The 23,173-nt window shown below is 37.1% G+C and overlaps 1 protein-coding gene across 1 annotated transcript in view; it reads left to right on the forward strand.

Annotated features, from left to right (window-relative positions):
- LOC120354178 (sodium channel protein Nach-like) overlaps positions 1-2,875 on the forward strand; it is a 34,408-nt gene extending 31,533 nt beyond the window's left edge. Inside the window, exons 9-10 of the mRNA XM_039440685.1 lie at positions 400-506; positions 2,500-2,875. Coding sequence (XP_039296619.1) covers positions 400-506; positions 2,500-2,711 — 319 coding nt within the window. The 3' untranslated portion in view covers positions 2,712-2,875. The remainder of the gene's footprint in view (positions 1-399; positions 507-2,499) is intronic.
- The last annotated feature ends 20,298 nt before the right edge of the window (positions 2,876-23,173 follow it).

Consider the following 23,173-nt stretch of genomic DNA (forward strand, 5'->3'; position numbering starts at 1 on the left):
TTTAAGCAATTCATATGAAGTTGATGAGAATTATTATGGAAATATGGTCAATATTTCTTACACAAGCATTATATAGTTTTGACTAGAATCTCTCTCTAATTAGAAACCCATCACCTACCTACTTTTTGTGACTACACAAAAAATGTGAACTGATATTCAATAATAATTTTGATACATGATTTCAATACGAAATTTCAAGATGAAATGATTCTTAAACCATTTTGAAGACGTGCATTTATTTACATTAGAAAATGCTTATGCTTTCAAACATTGAATAAATAAGGAGTAAATGAAATACAGTATCAGACTGATCGAATTTCACTTTTAAAGGTGTTGAGGATGTGATTAGACGTTATAAAGCGTTTGAACAGATTATTCCATATACATTTGTATTTCCAGGAATGGAGTGAATTTCACTGGATTAACATTTTTACATTCAGCTCCAAAGTTCATGGAATCAAGAGTTTTCAAAAGAACTGTATTAGTAAATCATTGGGAAAAATTAGGTAATTGTGAACATTTTTCCTTGAATCTTTAAAAGTCGAATGTTAATATTTTTGACCATATACCTGATAATTTCTGATTGGGATAGAATTCAATGGTTTTTGCATTTAATAAACTAGTACGTACCGTACCTCAATTTAATTTATTTATTTTTACCTTCATGGAATAATTTAATAAATATTCGAAAGTTGGACGTGTCTTAAGAATACAGAAACGAGGGAACTATAGTTATTCAATACAAAAAGTAGCCGGGATATTATGATATTATAATACCCATTAGTATACGTAATTCGAGTCTAGTTACTGTGGATTCGCAAGAGCCTCTGGACGCTTAACACCTGTAATTCGGATAAAAAAAAAAAATCAGCCGGCAGAGCTGCCTACACCCGTCCAGAATATCCTACAATTCCACAAGAAATAATATTTCCGCCGTACTCTGATATAAACTGCTTGAGAATCAGGCGTGATAGCCTACCAATATCTCCAGGCAATTCAAACCCGAGCACAGCGAATGTAATTTATTTCTTATGAATAACAAGTAAATTCAATATTGATATTCCAATACCTGAAATAATTCCTACAGAGGAAAACCAATATGGTAATTATAGACCGAACTGAGCAGGATCTAATTAGAGAAATTACTGAAACTGGTTAACAATTATGCAAATTTATTGATGAATTATAATCGTTAAGAATCAAATAATAATAATTAATTAAATAATTGACAAATTGGAATAATAGAGTTTTCAAAATTTGTAATAAATGTTCTTGATATGAGCTAATAATATGAATGTTCTTGGTAATATAGTGCAATTAGGATTTTAATAGGGGTTACACGGTATTATAGGAGGATATAGTCCTGCACTCTTTCACAATAATTAATTGATAGAAAATTGTAGCTTTCCTCAATTCACTGATTGGATAGAATAAGTATTTTCGCTCACCAACTCGATCGTGGGGCCCCAATTCACTTAATAAGTTTATTTCACTTGAAGATCTGGCGTGGAATGGCGTCACCCAGGATTTAGTTTCACAATTCTTCCTCAGGAATAAGCTTATACAAATTGAACTTGCCTTCCAATTTAATTTAAGAGCACAAGACTACGGAGGAGCTACACATTTAACACACTGGATATATTACATTTAACAAGAAGAGAAACCATTTAAACATTAATTTTAATAGGACAAATTAAACGGGTCCTGATAATTCGATTCTCAGAAGGCAAGTGTCTCTTCTTCCCAAAAAGAGGAAATCACCTGGGCAAGAACCAATCCTGTGCCTAATAAGGAAAAGTCCACCAATGGGAATTTTTCCACGCGGTTTTAATATTTAAATTAGACACAGAGGTTCGAAAAACACAGAAAATGACAAAAATTACGTTAAACGGGAAGACTATAAAATTAAAGCAGATAAACAGAAAATAAACAGGGGTTGCAGAAATGAACAAGCTTGAGTTAGTTTTAAAATGAAACAGACAATATAGAGATATCACAGTAGCACAGTAGCCGGCAGTATCAACAGCTGACAGATAAGGCTTGTCATCAATTTTGGTGCAATTCACTCTAACCTAATTATTGAAAATAAGCTAGTAAACATTGGTAGGCAGTTGACGAATGACTCTGACAATAAATTGGTAAATTATACGAAATAATACTGTAAGAATTTAATAAAACTATAATTAAATGAGTTTTACATAATTTGACGTGAGTACATTTGATTTATGCCTCAATTATACATTAATTTTAGAAAATATGCTGGCATAGGCTTTGTATCCTGACATTACTCACACATGGATTTTTTGACGTAGGTACGAAACGATCAGATTTAACATAACTTGCAAACTCTTATGTGTATCTGCGAACATTTTGTGTTTGTTTTCCAAGTTCCGTACAATATGGTAGCATTTAGTATTTACATATCACACGTGTAATTATTTACTTTCAAATTGTTGAGAAATTGTAAAATTATATTTACTGACTTATATATTGTTTCAGTTGTGGTCGGTTGTTTGGCTGGAGTGGTATTTGGGCTGAATATATTGAATATTATTGAATTTATCTACTTTTTCACTATTCGATTTTGCCACTATATAATAAAACATTTCAATTCTCTACGCAACAATAGAACAATTGGAATCAATAGTAATGTGGAACAGAGATCGATGAGAATCTTTGTTACAAGTCGTCCTAATGATACTCCACTGTAATATTACAGTAAAGTTATTGATAGTAGGCCCACTTCTGCACTACTACCTATATGAATAATATTATATTGTAACTTTTCAGCAAGAATAGAAATACTAAAAAAGACATACACACATAAAAACCAATTGCCTAGATTAGATAATAAAAATGGATTCTATTGCAAGACAGTTTTTTTATTGAAATTCCTCCTCATAGTATATATGGTAGTAGTCTTATTTTTTTCCTACAGTTACGTTGAAAAGTGGCCATTGCTGCACTGATTACAGAACGCAAAGAATCACTTTTCCGCTCTAGTGCGGGAAAAATTTTTCTGCACTCCAGATTTGCAACATGGCAACGCAAAATACTTAGTAGGTTATATGGAGCAACAGTGCAGCAAAATCAAAATGAAGTTGGTAACAGTGACTGGGCTGCTATAGTGAGCAGAGGTGCAACGCGCTAATTATTATTCATTATAATATATTATAACCAAGTACAACGAGAACTTTAGGATTTTAGGATTAAGGTTTTTATCAATAATAAAATTACACAGATTTACATTTGATGGATTTCAGGCAATTTTACCCATAATTACCCACTTTTCATATTCAATGGTAACTGTAGGAAAAACTTAATGTGAAATACGTGCGCAAAGTTCCTCTGCTGCACTCAAGAAACCATTCCGCCCTCGCCTACGGCTCGGGCGTAAACGTTTCTTTCGGTGCAGCAAACTGACACTTTGCGCACTAGTTGCACAAATAACTATTGCGATGAATAAGTCATGAGACTGAGAGGGAGAAATGGACTACCCAGCAACAAAGCAACACAGACTTCAACTCTATGAAAACATTCAACTTAATCAGGAGTAGAGGTGTACAATACGAGGGTGTAGATTAAATGTTTTCCACCTAATAACAATATAACTACCTCACAGGGGTGCAGAAGGCGAAGCGCGAGGCAAAGAAATAAAATGAATGAATAATGATTATACTAATAATTTAATATTTAGAAAATGTACTCTTCATAGGAATTGAGATGAGAATGATATATTACCGTACGCAATCTGAAGACCAAAAAAGATCAACTGATAACAAAGTAATATACATTTCAATAATACTATCAAGTAGAATGTAAATACAGTACTATTGGATAAAATTACAAACGCAACAAAGGAGTTCCGATGGCAAGATAGAGTATATATTGGAAAATATCTTATCATGGCAAGGAAAGTAGTGTGAGTGTGCCACACCAGATTCTTATACTTTATTCTTTATTCATACAATAAGCACATCATCGAAATGATTGGAAGAGGAAAAGTAAGGTATTTAATATTTCTACCTATTAAGGAAATTGAATTCTCCTATATGAGAAAGCTAGGATAATAATAACAATAATAATAATGAATTCGTTCATAATATATAATATCAATGGTGCAAAACGTATATTTAAATAGGGTGATTTCGCATGAGAATAAGCTTGTATTAATCTTGCATTGATATAATAGGTACTCGCAATTATCTAAACGCAAGATTATGGAACTGTATGTACCAGGGTATCATATACTATTAAACGAGCTTTAATAATATATCACAATAATAAAACTTCCCATCGTAAAAGACAATTGTGTGGGCGAAGCCCGCATTCCAGCCGGAGCGCGAAGCGCGGAGGCTGCTATCCAACCCTGTACAGTCATAAAAGGCGATTGGGTGGGCGAAGCCCGCCCCCAGCCGGAGCGCGAAGCGCGGAGCCTGCTACCCAACACTATACAGTCCTAGAAGACAATTGTGCGGGCGAAGATTATAAAAGTTTTGGAATAAACTTGAATACTCAAAGTAGAGTTGAAACTTCTGATACCATGACATTCTTGGGTCTAATGGTGGAGAGTGATTCGAAATGGAAGCTACATATTTCTCATGTCACTGGTAAATTGAATAGAGCCTTGTTTGCCTTCTTTTTGTATATCACGCTCATTTTCTGTCAGTAGTTATGAGATATGGAGTTATTTTTTGGGGAAAAGTATAGAGAATGATTGAATATTCATACTGCAGAAAAAAACCATTAGGATAATTTATAAGATTAATACAATGCGCTCTTGCAGATCTCATTTTAAACAAAAGAGATTGCTGACGGCTCCTGCTATTTATATATTAGATTTAGCAATCTTCGTTTTTAAAAATAGACGAATGTATGAGGAGAACCAGGTGAGTCATCCCCATAATACAAGATTTAAAGGTTTTGTTTACCCATATCACGGACGTTGGCGACCAGCAGGGCAAGTCTGACTCTGTTGACAGCAATTCGGAAAAGTTCAACAGATGTCTTCCGGTCCATTCCCTAAGATTGTGTAACCAGGATATCCTTCGTCTTCCTGGTTCTCTCCTTCCATCTATTTTCCACTGAATTATGAGCTGCAGCAGAAAGTATCTGGACTCTGGACTCATTTCTCATTACGTGTCCTAAGTATTGAAGCTTACGGATCTTAATGGTGTTCAGGATTTCATTAGATTTCTTAATCCATCTTAGAACTTCTTCATTTGTTACATGCTCTGTCCAAGATATTTTGAGCATTCTTCGGTACAACCATAATTCAAAAGCTTCAATTTTCTTGTTCAATGTTCATGGCTCCATACAGGAAAATAGAGAAGATGTAACACCTCAGAAGTCTTATCTTTGTTGCAATGGTAACATCATGGCTCTTGAAAACTCTGTTCATTCTATTGAAGGCAACTGTTGCTCTGGATATGCGTGACTTGATAATATACAAATAAAAAAACTTTGAAAAATATCACAGTAGAAAGTTTATTTTTAGCCTTTGCACAGCCTTAAGACATCACTAGAAGAGAGTATTAGGCCTACTTAACTTGCTAAGTAATCAAAACTTCAATTTCTAACAAACACAAGTTTGTTTAACACACCTGTTTCATCAGGTAGAACTCGTCTGACCTTGGCACAGGAAAATTCCTTCACCAATTCTTCAAGATCTAGGGACTAGGGATCTAGGGACTATTTATGTTCGCTCAGAACAGACGCTCCTGGGACATTGTTGATCTTGGAAAAGTCTTCATTAGCTCGAGTTTGTAAAAGCACCTCATATAATTTTACTATTCACATTTATTATTATGAACTTTTTATTTATTTGTATTTTCAGATTTTCCATTCCTTAAAATTTGCTGCCCCCAAAATCTGCCGCCCTGTGCGGTCGCCTGGTCTGCCCACCCCTGGGGCCGGCCCTGCTCTTTTCTACTCATGATCATCAAATAATATTTTCTTCTCATTATTCTTATCATCCTCCTTTTCTTCTCCTTATCATATTAAAGAACTTCTCATATCAACAGATTATAGAAAAATAGAAATTATATATATTCATAATTCAGCTCTAGAGTTTTGTCAGAGCAGAAGGCTACATGTCACAAAGGAATGAAATTGTTTGCCTTTATAAAAAGCCACTAATTGGCCTTCGGTTGAGCTTGCAATATTATTGTTGAGGCTTCCTCAGAAATGAGTTGAAAGCCTGGCAGGCTGCCAGTTGCAGCTATAAAACCGGTTCTAAAGACTGACACTCTCCTTCCATACTGCCATGCCAGCCCACTTTTCTCCTTCCACTCATTACAAGCCATTACAAGTGACTGTTGACATGCTTATGCGATCTGGTGGGACAATGCAGAACTAAACTTATGCGTGATATTATAAATAAATGCACTACGTTGTTATTCTCATTATAAGAGTTTTCTCTGGTTTAATCTAATATCAGAGAAAACTCTTATAATATATTGTATTATACAATATATAATTATATTGTATTGTATTATAAAACTCTTATAATATTGTATTCTGTGCTAATATCTACCATCCCTCCTATTTCAACACAACAGATCCCACATAACATACATCAATAAAACGTTATTCAACAAGGAAGTCTGCTAACCTGTACGGACACAATACAATAAGGAATTCCCTGAGTGTTTTTTGAACTCCTTCAAGCCATCAATTTCACTTATGTGAGATGGGATTGAATTAAATAATTTCATTCCCATATAAAACGGGCCACTCTCCAGCAGGCTTAGTGAGGTCTTTTTTGGACTCAGGGGACCTTGAAATGTATAGAAATTCTGGTACCTTAATTTTTTTCGGAAAGCAATACTTTCTTTACCTATGGTAATAGGGCAAGGAAAGTAAAAATTGCCATAATCACAAAACATTCTGTAAAATGCATTCCTGACTGCGTTCCCATCTGTGTTGCATATTCTCGCGTATCAAATGATACAGTATCACGGTGGTTTGTATCATGTTTGCTGCCAGCGCTATCTAACGTCACATTCTGCAACTACATTAAGCTTTTCTCTACTCGATTTTCCGTCGCTGCAATTTTGATCACGTGTTTTCATCAAATTTGGGGATGATTCTGAAAATTTGACTATCAACAAACGTTCTTTGATGTGTGAAGAGCTCTGAAAATGAATATCAATTCAGTTGGCATTGGATTTGTCACTGATAACTGACTTTATAGGTGCTGCCTCTCGCCAGAGTTTTGTGGGAATGTCTGTATAAGTGCACTCCACATTTCAGTTACACATTATATTATTAATGCTATTAGCTAATCTTAGACAATAATTTTTGGAGGATCATTATGATTAAGAGTAACTTTTTGTTTACTCTCATGATGATTCCATTCCACCATTCCAGTGTATTCCACACCTCTAGTAATGAAAGTATAAGTGCCAGTATTTTAATCAAAATAGTGATTGATTTCAGGAAAACCAATCGGAGATGGCCTTAATATAAAATTAGTTATTAACATAACATAGATAAGATTTTTTCAAGTCTTCTGTAGTGAATGTCACTTATCCTTATATGCCATATCCTTATTGGTGCCCCCCTACCACTCGGAAATAATGGAATTAGTTTATCTAACGGGTGATTCTCATAAAACATAAACCTCTTTAGATGATTTCAGCCGAAATATGATTTTTATGAAGGCTTTAGAATAGTTATTTGTGCAACTAGTGCGCAAAGTGACAGTTTGCTGCACCGAAAGAAACGTTTACGCCCGAGCCGTCGGAATAGTTTCTTGAGTGCAGCAGAGGAACTTTGCGCACGTATTTCACATTAAGTTTTTCCTACAGTTACCATTGAATATGAAAAGTGGGTAATTATGGGTAAAATTGCCTGAAATCCATCAAATGTTTTTCTGTGTAATTTTATTATTGATAAAAACCTTAATCCTAAAATCCTAAAGTCCTCGTTGTCCTTGGTTATAATATATAATGAATAATAATTAGCGCGTTGTGCTTGGTTGCACCTCTGCTCACTATAGCAGCCACAGCAGTCACTGTTACCAACTTCATTTTGATTTTGCTGCACTGGTGCTCCATATAACCTACTAAGTGTTTTGCGTTGCCATGTTGCAAATCTGGAGTGCAGAAAAATTTTTCCCGCACTAGAGCGGAAAAGTGATTCTTTGCGTTCTGTAATCAGTGCAGCAATGACCACTTTTCAACGTAACTGTAGGAAAAGGTATTATATTGAAAAATTTGTATTTTGACTGAAGGATTTGATTTTCTATTTTTGGGTGTATTCCCCTCCCCCACTACTAAATTTGAAAATTCTCAAGCAATCCTGTTCAGAAATGACTCGTAATGTGTGGGTTTTTCATCATTACGAGAAACAGATTCAAGTTTTATAGGGTTGAAGTGGTAAGTTTGCATAATTTTGAAAAACCCTACGCTTTTTTGAAAATTCGTAGCTCCGGAACCAAAAATGGTAGAGTCCTGCGCGACCACTCAATTTATTGGAAATTGTATTCTCTTTAATTTGGTCGAGAATTATTTTTCTTGAGAAACTCAAGGTTTTCCAGATTAAATAGACAAATTGAAAAAAGTCCGAAATTTTGAGTGTTTTGGGGGGGGGGGGTGGAGCTGCCTTCTGGCGCCCCAACACACACACACACACACACACACACACACACACACACATACACATACAGACCAATACCCAAAAACCACTTTTTTGGACTCAGGGGACCTTGAAATGTATAGAAATTCTGGTACCTGAATTTTTTTCGGAAAGCAATACTTTCTTTACCTATGGTGATAGGGCAAGGAAAGTAAAAATTGCCATAATCACAAAACATTCTGTAAATGCATTCCTGACTGCGTTCCCATCTGTGTTGCATTTTCTTGTGTATCAGATGATACAGTATGACGGTGGTTTGTATCATGTTTGCTGCCAGCGTTATCTAACGTCACATTCTGCAACTACATTAAGCTTTTCTCTACTCGATTTTCCGTCGCTTCAATTTTGATCACGTGTTTTCATCAAATTTGGGGATAATTTTTAAAATTTGACTATCAACAATCGTTCTTTGATGTGTGAAGAGCTCTGAAAATGAATATCAATTCAGTTGGCATTGGATTTGTCACTGATAACTGACTTTATAGGTGCTGCCTCTCGCCAGAGTTTTGTGGGAATGTCTGTATAAGTGCACTCCACATTTCATCAGATACACTTTGTATTTATCTTGATATTTTCTTAATTATTCAATATTTTTTTGGAGGATCATTATGATTAAGAGTAACTTTTTGTTTACTCTCATGATGATTCCATTCCACCATTCCACCATTCCAGTGTATTCCACACCTCTAGTAATGAAAGTATAAGTGCCAGTATTTCAATCAAAATAGTGATTAATTTCAGGAAAACAAATCGGAGATGGCCTTAATATAATTAGTTATTAACATAAGATTTTTTCAAGTCTTTTGAAGTGAATGTCACTTATCCTTATATGCCATATCCTTATTGGTGCCCCCCTACCACTCGGAAATAATGGAATTAAGTGTATCTAACGGGTGATTCTCATAAAACATAAACCTCTTTAGATGATTTCAGCCGAAATATGATTTTTATGAAGGCTTTGGAAAGGTATTATATTGAAAAATTTGTATTTTGACTGAAGGATTTGATTTTCTATTCTTGGGTGTATTCCCCTCCCCCACTACTAAATTTGAAAATTCTCAAGGAATCCTGTTCAGAAATTACTCGTAATGTGTGGGTTTTTCATCATTACGAGAAACAGATTCAAGTTTTATAGGGTGAAAGTGGTAAGTTTGCATAATTTTGAAAAACCCTATGCTTTTTTGAAAATTCGTAGCTCCGGAACCAAAAATGGTAGAGTCCTGCGCGACCACTCAATTTATTGGAAATTGTATTCTCTTTAATTTGGTCGAGAATTATTTTTCTTGAGAAACTCAAGGTTTTCCAGATTAAATAGACAAATTGAAAAAAGTCCGAAATTTTGAGTGTTTTGGGGGTGGAGCTGCCTTCTGGCGCCCCAAAATACATATTATAGAACCGTCGAGAAAAATTCTTTCGGGGCTGTTTCCTGAAAAACGACAATTTGACTGGACTAAACAGAGCAAAGCGAGAAAGAGATAACGCTATCCGCTTTGTTGAACTATAGACAAGGATAGCACTACCATTGCTAATCAAACCCTGCCATTATAACGTGGACCTCACTATTATAGTATTACTGACAGAGGACGAAGAGGAAAAGGAGGAGGTGGAGGGTGAGGAGAAGGAGAACAGGGAGGAGGAGCAGAAGAAGGAAGAGTGGGATGAGGACGAAGAGGATAAGGGTAACCGTCCACTGGAACCGTATTCCACCGAACCGTTCGGCCGTTGGATCAGACGAATCTGCCGGCCGATAATTATTTTGCCGAATATGGTCGTCCATTGGAACCGTTTAACTTACGTCAGTCTAGTTGCCAATTATTGGATTAACTACTATCATAGCCACCAAAATTCTTCATAAACAATGATTATATTAAACTAAAAAAATTGAAAATTGATAAACAAATATTCACTAAATTAGTTATCCATTACAATAATCTTACCTTCAACAAATATCCACTAAATAGTTACTCATTATTAAGCGATCTTTGTTCACAGATTCTTTTGAACAACACGACGATGATATCTTTTGTCTCGCATATCCCACAATGGAACATGCTCTTGAACATAACTTATCAACTTTTCATTGTCCATAGTTTCAACTTTATAAAACAGAACAATTTCAACAAACGAGATTGTGAAACAATTTTATGTTAGGAACACTAGTTGTTGTATCAGCTCGACTAGTTAGTTCGACGGGATAGAGCCGGAAATCTCATTCAATTCGGATCAGAAAATTAATCGGCTGGAGACGGCCGTATGAACCTGTTGCGATGGTTGCGATGGACGAGCATCTATTCCTTTCTTTGTTGTGGGATCGTGTGGACGAGTTCGGTAGTTTTCGAATTCGGACGAAAACCGTTCTAGTGGACGGCGCACCTATGGTGAAGGGAACATACACATTACACAAGTAACGCCCAGCGGTCAAATGGGAGTCATACATGGCACCGATAAATTGAAAAATCACATATTCTCAAATTTCAAGCTTATTTTTAATTTTAGGTGAAAATGTTACTGAACATTAATTGTAGAGATTCTCATGCTCAATCTATTCCACTCAAAAATTTTTGTTTAAATTGTATCTGAAGCCTGATAATTGAGAATCTAAAATCAAATTTGCATAGATGGGGCGGAGCTCCTGAAATTTTTACAGATATGGGACTTGTGGCAGTTGATAGAGCTTATCGATGACTATTTCAGGTATAACTTTAATAAAAATCGTTGGAGCCGTTTTCGAGAAAATCGCGAAAAACCCAGTGTTTGACAACATATTTGCAATTTTAGTCGCCATCTTGAATTGCATTTGATCGAAATTGTTCGTGTCGGATCCTTATAGGGGAAGGACCTTAAGTTCCAAATTTCAAATCATTCCGTTAATTAGGAGATGAGATACCGTATACACAGACGCACATACACACAGACACACACACACACACCACACACACATACACAGACCAATACCCAAAAACCACTTTTTCGGACTCAGGGGACCTTGAAACGTATAGAAATTTAGAAATTGGGGTACCTTAATTTTTTTTGGAAAGCAATACTTTCCTTACCTATGGTAATAGGGCAAGGAAACTAAAATCATACTATAGAATTATTCGTCATAAATCAGCTGACAAGTGATTACACAGATGATGTGTGGAGAAGCCAGTCTATTACTGTATTTGTATAAGGTCCCCAAAGTCAATCAAAGACATTAAAGAGGTATGCATGCATCTTAGCTGGGTTTACACCAAAGTTATTAACAAAATGGTTATAACTTAATCCTTATTGATTCTATTAGATTGAACGGAAGTTGACAAACACATATGTTCAGCATGTGTATGATAAGTTATGTTCAATCCAATATAGTCTAAAAGGATTGAGTTACCAACATTTTTTTTAATAAATTTGGTCTCATCACAGCTCTAAGGTCTTTGGTTTCAATATTTTGTTTTGCAGTCATGGTATTATTATGCTTGCCCAACAGTATCAATATTCTCACATTCGAAAAAAACTAATTTAATAGGTGAATAAAAAATAAACAGATGAACTAAATAATGCTGTAGAAATTATAATATTTTTGATTCTAAAAAATTAATTTTCATCAGATAGAAAGATCATCACGGAACTGGATGAATTATATCATATGGAATACAAATTCAAACGTCAAGTCAAATCAAGTCAAGTCAAATCAAGTTTATTCATCCATCTGATACAAATTTACATAACATACGGTAAATTGTAATCTATATATATAAAAGCGAAATGGCACTCACTCACTGACTGACTGACTCACTCACTCACTCACTCACTCACTCACTCACTCACTCACTCACTCGCATAACTAAAAATCTACCGGACCAAAAACGTTCAAATTTGGTAGGTATGTTCAGTTGGCCCTTTAGAGGCGCACTAAGAAATCTTTTGGCAATATTTTAACTCTAAGGGTTGTTTTTAAGGGTTTAAAGTTCGTCTTTTAGCATGTATATTCTTCTTCTCCCAATCTCTTAATTATAATTGAAATGTCCATATCATATGTTACTATAGAACTATAATCTAGATAGAGTACCTCTTCGAAACAGTTGTTAACTGGCAACTAAATTAATAATTTTGTCAGGTTGGCATTAAGTTGAGTTGACTTTTTTAGGTTGGCACCAAGTTGAAGATTTAAATGCATTTATCGCGGAAAAATTGATTGACACTGCTACTTCAATCCTGGGAATATATTATTACTAGCCGTCAGGCTCGCTTCGTTTGCCATATCCGTTTAGCCAGACGTTTAGTCTGGACCCCCGACTGGATTGTTCTAACATATGACAAAAACGCTCAAACGAAAAATGCTGATGTCATTCTTGGACGATCCAGTCGGGGGTCCAGGGGGCGGAGCCCCCTGGCTAGACAGATATGGCGAGCGAAGCGAGCCTGACGGCTAGTCACTTATAAATACATTTCATCATAATCAATGTGAATCAAAAACTACAGATTTTTCACAAAAATAATTTGCTAATTTCTACAGAATTCAATTACACTAATTAATTTACTACAAACTTTATTAATAATAATTATTACACATATATATATTTCCCTGTATATTTCTTACGTGAACTGAGTTTGTTAACATTTAAAACAGTTGACATCTGGTCTTCTATATAAGAGAGAGTAGGGTTGTGTTTGTTCGTGTGTTCGTAAGTTCGCATCAAATCATGTCAACTTGTGGATTGGGATTGCATACCGTAAAAACGGGAATGATTTATATATGCTATGATATATTTAAATTTATCTCCAAATTTTGCACATAGATTCTAAAAATATCAATCTCGTGCATCTGGTAGCCCAAATTTTAATTTTCCTTCTAGATTTTTCAGAATTAATGTTTAAATTTTATTAATGGTACATTCGATTTCATTAAAAAATCACCAAATCATATGGTCGAAATTAAAAAAGGAACATCTGTTTCTATATTGCTTTCTACCTGAAAAACATAGTTTTGGAACTTCGTTTTCCTGATGCAATGTTTAGGCCTACACGTGGCATGGATTATTAATTTTTCAGCTAGAACAATTTTTGAGACAAAGTGCTAAATAAACGTCTACAGTTTCATCAATGCTGAATCGGCAATATGAAAACGCATGCAGTTAATATGTCTTTGTATGAAGGTGTTGTTATTTACATAAAGAAATTATATTCTTCCATTTTTATTTAATTAATATTTCAAAATTATTCCAGCCCTGATAGAATGACTGACTTACTGTACAGTCAGTCGAAAATTTTAATATTGTAATGAGGGGTATTTTGGCAAGCTGAGCAAAAAAATAAGGTCATATGCACCTTTTCGTTATATCTTCAAATGAAAAATGAGTTTAGTGGGTTGTTAAAACTCCCTCTGAAAGGGAAACTATTCAACATTATTCTATCTTTTAGTAAAAAAACAATGATCATCCATCCATGTATCATCTTCTATACTATAATAAAGGGAAGAACTGGATTATAAACATAGCCTATACAGGTGTAAAGTATAGGGAAATTATGTTTGACGCATTATCACGTCAGAACTACTGCACTGATTAACTTGAAATTTTGCATATAGATTCTTGCTTAACCGAGGCTGGTTATAGACCAATTTTAAATTCTTCAAGATTTGATTACATCAAGTTTTCAATTATTTGTCATGCTTCCAGTTTGTATGGAAGCAGCAGAAGATTTCTCTTAAAAGGGAAATTGGAAGATATGTATGATTGGGGATCCTTTTCGAATGATAAAAACAGGAGTAGTGGGGTTTTGAGAGAGCTGCCTATCCAATAGAAATCGAGGGGTGTGGCCTCCCCCCTCCACCCCCCCAGCCACAGTCGGCCATTTTGGCCCCGCCCCCAGCCAATAGGAATCAAGGGGCGTGGCCACGCCCCCCTCCACCCCCCCTGCCCTAGTCAGCCATTCCCCCTCCACCCCCCCAGCCCTAGTCAGCCATTTTGCTCCACCCCCCCAGCCACAGTCGGCCATTTTGTCCCCGCCCCCAGCCAATAGGAAGCAAGGGGCGTGTTCAAAATGGTGTCGTGCCCCCACCACCCCAACCAATAGGAAGAGGCCATTGTAGCAGGTGTCCATCTCCCCTACCCAGCATGGGTGTGTTCAAAATGGCGTCCCCCTTCCCCACCACCCCAACCAATAGGAAGTGTAGCAGGTGTCCCCAACGGTTCCCCAGTGGCGGCGGCCATCTTTGTTGTAGCAGGTGTTAACTGACTGCCCCAGTTAACACCTGCTTAATTTGCATATTAAAAATATCCCCACATTTAAAATCTTTAAAATCTTTAAACTCTCAAACTACACTACTAATCTATTTCCCAGTCATATTTTTTTCTTTTTTTTCCTGCATCACTTGGTCGCCTATCACTGAACATTCTTTTCAAAAACAACTCTTGCACCTGATCAGAATTCAAATTATGTTGTACAGCTTCACTCATGTCAAAGATGTACCTCTTTTTTACATATTGTGCAATCAAATAGTATGAAAAGTTGAACAACTGTTCATTTAAATATTTCTGAAAATCTTCACCTTTCATAATCATCTGCATAATGTCATCTTTTAGCTTTTGGTGAGAAGCTGAATTTTTTTCATCAAGTTTCTTTTGCACCTCAGCCAGCATAATATTGAATGTTGATTCTAGATTAACTGCTTTCAAATTATAATCTTGCCTGTTAATAAAGTTAAGTTTATTTTGTGCAATTAGATTGTCTTTTAATTCTTTCAATTTAGTTTCTAGCAAATCTGTATCAACATGTTTTAAACAATTGTTTTTACTTTGTTGTTCACATAATGTCTTCAATTCGTCTGATTTCTGATCAAACAACGATCTACTAACATACTTTAGCTCAATATCATCAATAATTGATTTAGACAATGTTTTCAATTGTGAATCGAAATACTGTTTTTGTTGTGCTATCTCCTTCAATATATCAGACATTGAATGCAATTTACTTTCAAACACTTTTTTAGTAATTAAATCAGACTGTAGTTTTTGGAATATACTAGTTGATATTGCAAGTAATTTGCTGTCTAAATATTTCCTATCTACTAAATCAGATGATTCAGATTGCAATTTAGTGAATATATTTGTTGATATTTCAAGCAATTTACTGTCCAAGTATTCTTTGTTAACTAGCGGTGATGATTGATCAGTCTGTAGTTTTTGTATTATACTAGTTGAAACTTCCTTTAATTTACTATCCAAGTATTCTCTGTTAACTAGCGATGGCGACCACAATGGATCAGACTGTAGTTTAGTGAATATATTTGATGATATTTCAAGCAATTTACTGTCCAAGTATTCTCTGTTAACTAGCGGTGACAATGGATCAGACTGAAGTTTATTGAATATATTTGATGATATTTCAAGCAATTTACTGTCCAAGTATTCTCTGTTAACTAGCGGTGACAATGGATCAGACTGAAGTTTATTGAATATATTTGATGATATTTCAAGCAATTTACTGTCCAAGTATTCTCTGTTAACTAGCGGTGACAATGGATCAGACTGAAGTTTATTGAATATATTTGATGATAATTCAAGTAGTTTACTGTCTAAATATTCTCTACTTGCTGCCACTAATGACGATGTTGCTGCTGCTGCTGCTGATGATTCACAACCACTGTTTAAAACTAATGGTGCTGTTGTATTAAACACATGATGTGTCCTACCAAATCGATCTATTGTACTACTCACTGCAGTGGCGGCGCTACTGCCCGACATCTCTATTCTTGTCAAGTGTTAAACACATACTAACGACTAAAGGCTGGGGGGGTGGAGGGGGAATGGCTGACTAGGGCAGGGGGGGTGGAGGGGGCGTGGCCACGCCCCTTGATTCCTATTGGCTGGGGGCGGGGCCAAAATGGCCGACTGGGGCTGGGGGGGTGGAGGGGGGAGGCCACACCCCTCGATTTCTATTGGATAGGCAGCTCTCTCAAAACCCCACTACTAACAGGTTTTCCGTCACACCCAAATTTTTTCCGCCATTTTGAATCCAACTTCTTTTTTTTAATTGAACGGTGGTAATACTGATTTACTTGAAATGCAGCATATAAATTCTTAATCAACCGAGGATTCTTATAGGCCTATTTTGAATTCTTCTAGATTTCATTACGTCTAGTTTTAAGAAAGACCCTTGCAAAGCACGGGTTACCTGCTAGTATTATAATATAATCTTCCTGGCGTTATGACGCCTCCTATAAAAGGCATAATTGGGTTTCCGCCCCAGCCCCCTAAAACATGAAAAATGCAGGTAAACACGGGAAATCAATTATCTCTGTAACCATTGATCGGAAACAGTTTTATTATATGCCATTCGATTTTTTACATTATGGACTACAATATCAATTATATTCATTTTTCCACTAAAATCAACAGTTTTCTTGATAAAATAATATATATGTAAAAATTTAGGGGATTTGTGATTTGATTTTTTTGTTTTCTTCAATTATCTTCAAAACAAGTATTTTTAAAGGAAAATCTTCTTCTTTCTCCTTGCCTTTTTCCCATTATTTGGGGTCGGCTCTCCTTGATCTCAGTCTCCAGTTCGAACGATCCTGGGTCGTCTGATTTGTCAGGTCCAACTGCTTCATATTTCTATGAACTAAACCTAGCCATGTGAGACGGGGTCTGCCTCTGCCCCTCGGCTGTGTCTCCATATCAAGTACCTTCCTTGTCATGTGATTGGGTGAACGTCTATTTACATGTCCATACCAGCGCAACCTTCCTTCCATTATCTTCTCATAGACTGGTGCCACCCGGAAACTGCCCCGAACATGTGTGTTCCGAATGTGGTCCAGTCTAGTCACACCCCCTGCCCATCTCAGCATTTTCATTTCAGCGGAATGGAGTCTATCTTCTTGCTGTTTTTTCAGGGGCCAACACTCACTTCCATATAGCATTGCTGGTCGCACTGCAGCTTTATACACTTTTCCCTTGATGGGCACAGGCATTCTTTTGTCGCAAAGTACCCCAGTTAGCTCTCTCCATTTAATCCAACCTGTGTTTATTCGGCTTGAGATGTCAGCATCTATGCTTCCATCATGGCTGATTATGGAGCCTAAATATTTGCATTGAGTAACTATTGGGAGTGGAGTACCTTGCAATTGTATGTGTGCCTGCGCCTGATCATCATTGTCACCAAAGCTGCAGTGCATATAGACCGTCTTCTCTCTGCTAATTCTTAGGCCAGCTGCTTCCAGGCTGTTACGCCACAGATCAAGAGACTGTTGTAATTCTTCTGGCGTTTTTCTTATGAGAACAATGTCATCCGCATAAAGAATGTCCCAAGGTGGTGGATGCTGAATTTCTCTAGTGAGGTAGTCCATGACAAGGTTGAAGAGGAGTGGGCTCAGGGCTGAACCTTGATGAACCCCAACTTCCACACTAAACTCCTCACCAATTCCAGCCGGGCTCCTGACCTTTGTTTTAGCTCCATGATACATATCTCTTACCACGTTTACATAGTACTCTGGGACTCCTTGTGCTCTCAATGCTTGCCAGATTAAATCTCTTGGCACTCTATCAAATGCCTTCTCTAGGTCAATGAACACTAAATGCAAGTCTGCTTTATTTTCTCTGTGTTTTTCCATAAGGATTCTGACAGAGTGCACTGCATCAGTAGTGGACCTACCACTAACAAAGCCACATTGATTTTCTGTCACCGATGTTACTCCCAGCAGGCGTCTGTTCATCACTCTTTCCCAAATTTTAAATGTATGAGAGATGAGTTTCACTGCTCTGAAATTTTTACACAAACGAACGTCACCTTTGTTCTTATAGAATGGTACAATGTAGCTTCTCCTCCATTCATCTGGAATTCCTTCACTGAGCACCGCATTGAAGACCCCAGTAATAAATTTCACCCCTGTGTCATTCAGCATTTTCCACACTTCCACTGGGATCTCATCTGGCCCCACAGCTTTGTTTGTGGCCATTTCATGGAGAGCTACCCTTACCTCCTCCTCTGAAATGGACGGAATTGGCCCCATTGTCGGCAGTTCAGATTGCAGTGTCTCAATTGGAAATTCTTCATTGAGGAGATGACAATAATATTCTTTCCACCTTTTCCTTATGTCCTCATCTTTGGTGAGAAGCTGACCTTCCTCATTCTTTATAAATTTGACCATTCTGATGTCTTGACAGTTGTTGTGCCTCTGCTTGGCAGTCTTGAATATCAATTTTGAATCCTTGGTGGTCTCGATCTTTGTGTAGAAATCTTGCTCTGAAGCGGCCTTTGCCTGTGTAACAGCCCTTTTTGCAGCTTTCTTGGCCAGTTTATACTCGAGCTTAAATTTTTCTCTATCTTCTTGTGTCTTGCTGCCTTGCCACCTTTTAAAAAGAAGCTTTTTCTCTTTCAGAATAATATCAATCTCTGGATTCCACCATCTGGTATCTTTGTCATTCTGTACAGCTCCTTTAGAAACTCCCAGACACTTTCTTGCTGTATCAAGACAGAACTCTTGTGCTTCGCTCCAGATGGTATTGACTTCTTCATACTGTGTCTTTGATTGAATGTAGTGGTTCATTTTTAGAGAAAAATCCCTACCCTCATCACTATTAAGCTTCTGCCAGCGTATCTTTGGAGTCCTAACCTTTTTGGCCTTGAATGGGCTTGACATGATAAATTCAGCCACTAGGATTCGATGCTGGGCGGTGAGAGGCTCTCCTGGTATGACTTTGCAGTCTCTACATGTTTTCAACTTTTCTCTATTGGTCATTATGAAGTCAATCTGCGATGCCACATTTCCACTTCTGTAAGTAATAAGGTGCTGCTGCTGCTTGGTGAAAAAAGTATTAATTAACGCTAGATTGTGTGCTGATGCAAACTCAAGAATTTTTTCGCCTTCTGTATTAACCTTTCCATAGCCATAATTTCCATGTATCCTGTTATAGACTGTTGTGGTCTGCCCTACATGTCCGTTCAGATCCCCACAGACATACGTGTTTTCATTGGAAGGTATGGCACATAAAAGATCGTTTATCTCTTCCCAGAATGTGTCTTTTTCAGCGTTTGTACAACCTGCTTGGGGTGCATAAGCACTTATGACATTCATGCAGCATTGATTGTCCAAAGCAAATTTAATAGACATCAATCTTTCACTGACTCTTTCCACTTCTACCACCCTTTCCTGGAGATCCCTATCCACAACAATCCCAACTCCATTTTGTGCTCTAGTACCATGATATATAAGTTTGTAGCCACAGCCAATGTTCCGTGATTTAGACCCCTTCCACTTTGTCTCTTGAATACAACAAATATTAATGCGTCTACGTTGTAGTACTTTGCCCAATTCGGTGCTGCGTCCAGTCATTGAGCCCACGTTCCATGTTGAAATTCGCATTCTAGGTGCTTGTGGCGGTGCTCTAATGACATTTTCGTCGCTTCTGGGGAACGCCCTAGTATTTTCTCCATCCTGAGGTTCATCGCTTACGGGGGATGCCCTAGCTCTGGAAATCGCAGTCTCATCGCTTCTGGGGGATGCCCTAGCCCTGGTAATCGCTCTATTAGTTGTACTATTCATGATCAAGGAGAAAATAATTGGCTGAAATTTAAGGCCGGCTGCCACCAGACGCCAAGAAATAAGAAAAGAAGAGATTGGCCAAGGAAGGCCAGACAGAAAGAATAAAGTGAGAATGACACAAAGCAAAGTCAGTGGAAAACGTATCATTCTAGGTTTTACAGGGCTCCGGTAACCCGTCCAGCACCACCACCACTCGCCATTCCAAATGAGACAGCGAGCAGAGCACCACCAGACGACACACCAGAGCCCCATGACAGAAGTTCCAAAGCAGGAGGGAAGAAGAAAAGAAGAAGGGAGTGAGAGAAGGGCTTTGGAACAAGGGGGTGTATCGGATTTGGTTCTCCAAATCAGGTCTCCATCCTGATTTGGATATCCAGGCGCACCATTCGTGGAGGAGCTTTCAGCTTTCTGGGCGAGTTGTTGCAAGATGTTAATTTGGAGAATACTTCAAAGCTGAAACCGATACCGTTACGCCCTATTTTTAAAGGAAAATGAGCCGAATAATTAATGTAGCCACTGTCATTGCAAATCCATTGATGTATATTGTTATGTATTTGCGATTCGATTTGACGCTGTGGAAGGGGAAACAGTCGACGCGGAACGGCGCGGATGACTCTCTTAGCCATAGTAAACAGCAAACTGGAAATCAATTTATTATCTCTGTAACCATTAATCGGTAAAAAATCTATCATATGTCGTTCGATTCGTTACATTATGGACTAAAATATTAGTCGTATTCATTTCAGTTGGAAAGGGTTGTGTTTCTTAGAATATCTATGAAGTGGGAGGAGTCTTTGAGATGAGATGGTAGGGAGGCAACAATGAGTTGGAGGTGGAAATCAACAGGGGCAGAGATTCGTTCAGTTGGGCTATTCATGCTTGAAACAATTGGACGACCAGGATTGCCTTATTTGTGGATTTTTGGAAGAAGATAGAAGTGTGGTGTGTTGGGAGTGTCTGGCGAAAGGATGTTGATGTCTGAGTCCGAGAGGCCTTCAGATGGACCGTATTGCTTCAGAAATTTGAAGACTTTCTTTTGGATTCGTGGAGTAGGGTCAGAAGGCAGGAGTTGATACTGTTCAGGGTTGGTGAGTTGCCGGTTGGCTTCTTTGATGTAATCAGTGGTGTTCAGTAAGACTATGGTTGAGCTTTTGTCAGCTTTGGTGATAAAAATATCTTCAATATCTTTGTTTCAAGCATAAATAGCCCAACAGAACGAATCTCTGCCCCTGTTGATTTCCACCTCCAACCCATTGTTGCCTCCCTACCATCTCATCTCAAAGACTCCTTCCACTTCATAGATATTCTAAGAAACACAACCCTTCCAACTGATCAACAACTCCTCCTTGTTTTACCATTGATGTGGCCTCCCTCTACACAACCATTCCCCATTCTGAAGGCTTAAGGCGAATCAGCATAGAAAAAATTGTGATTCTAGCCCTATAGATAGCAGCACTGTTGCGGTCAAATTACTTTATGTGATTACTCACTCATTTTTAGTCCAATATGGAAGACCAAAACTGTTTTGCAATCAGCTTAAAGGTTTGAAACTCGCTACCATATGCTAATTTTTTTCCCCAATTTGAATAAGTTTTTACAATTGATAATTTTTATATTGAGAAAAAAATTAAGTAATGCAGGTAGTCATTTTAGAGGCAAATTTTTTTCAAGAATTTTAAAACTAATTTCAAACAAATCGGTTGAACGGTTCTGCCGGAAGCGCGTTTTTAATTCCAATGCATTGTTCAATTGGATTGTATTGTTCACGCGGTCAGAACAGTAGCACACGGTCAGTTCACAGCCCAAAGCATTGATTGAGTGCCTTCTCACTCTAGTTCCAGAGCTTTCTTTCTTTGGAGCTGTAGTCAGTGACCATATCGTGGTTATTGTTGTGGGAGATAATGATTGACAAAGTTTGCAATTCACTTAATACATTTTTATTTTCCTTGCCCTATTACCATAGGTAAGGAAAGTATTGCTTTCCAAAAAAATTTTAAAGTACCCTAATTTCATGTTTTCTATACGTTTCATTACTTTCCTTGCCCTATTACCATAGGTAAGGAAAGTATTGCTTTCCAAAAAAATTCAAGGTTCCCCAATTTCATGTTTTCTATACGTTTCAAGGTCCCCTGAGTCCAAAAACATGATTTTTGGGTGTTGGTCTGTGTGTGTGTGTGTGTGTGTGTGTGTGTGTGTGTGTGTGTGTGTGTGGTGTGTGTGTGTGTGTGTCTGTGAACACGATAACTCCATTCCTAATTAACCGATTGACTTGAAATTTTAAACTCAAGGTCCTTATACCATGAGGATCCGACAATAGGAAATTCAATAAAATTCAATTCAAAATGGCGGATAATGGCTAAAAAACCATGTTTTTCACGTTTTTCTCGAAAAAGGCTCTAACGATTTTCTTCAAATTTATACCCGAGATAGTTATTTATAAGCCCTATCAACTGACATGAGTCTCATTTCTGGGAAAATTGCAGGAGCTCCGTAATATTCCTGAGAAGAATGAATCTTGTTAAATTTCTATCACAATTTTCTCAAAAATGACTAGACCGATTTTTTTCAAATTCATACCCTGTATAGTTATATATCAGCTCTATCAACTGGCATGAGTCTCTTCCCTGAGAAATTAACAGGGGGTCTACCCCATCCTTGAGAAATTTACTTTGTAACCTCCTCCTCGTGCGTGAGGTAGGTAGGTATACAGTAACTATATTACCATGGGTAATATAGTCACTGTAGGTAGGTAGAGCAGTTTATTCAAAAGAACACATGCCGATATTTTATTTGTAGAACAGCTGTTTTGACAACTTTTAAAAAATCCTCAAATTTCATAATTTATTCAACAAAGGAAAATGTACTCTGAACACAATCGCAATAGTATAATCGTAGTTTTAATTATTTAGCCGCCAATCGGCATAATGTTATTCCCTAAATTATCCTCGTTAATGAGGCTTATAGATCAATGAGCAAGGAAAGTTGTGTGAGTGTACCACACCAGAT

This window comes from Nilaparvata lugens, chromosome 14 (genome assembly GCF_014356525.2).
Source record: "Nilaparvata lugens isolate BPH chromosome 14, ASM1435652v1, whole genome shotgun sequence".
Lineage (NCBI taxonomy): Eukaryota > Metazoa > Arthropoda > Insecta > Hemiptera > Delphacidae > Nilaparvata > Nilaparvata lugens.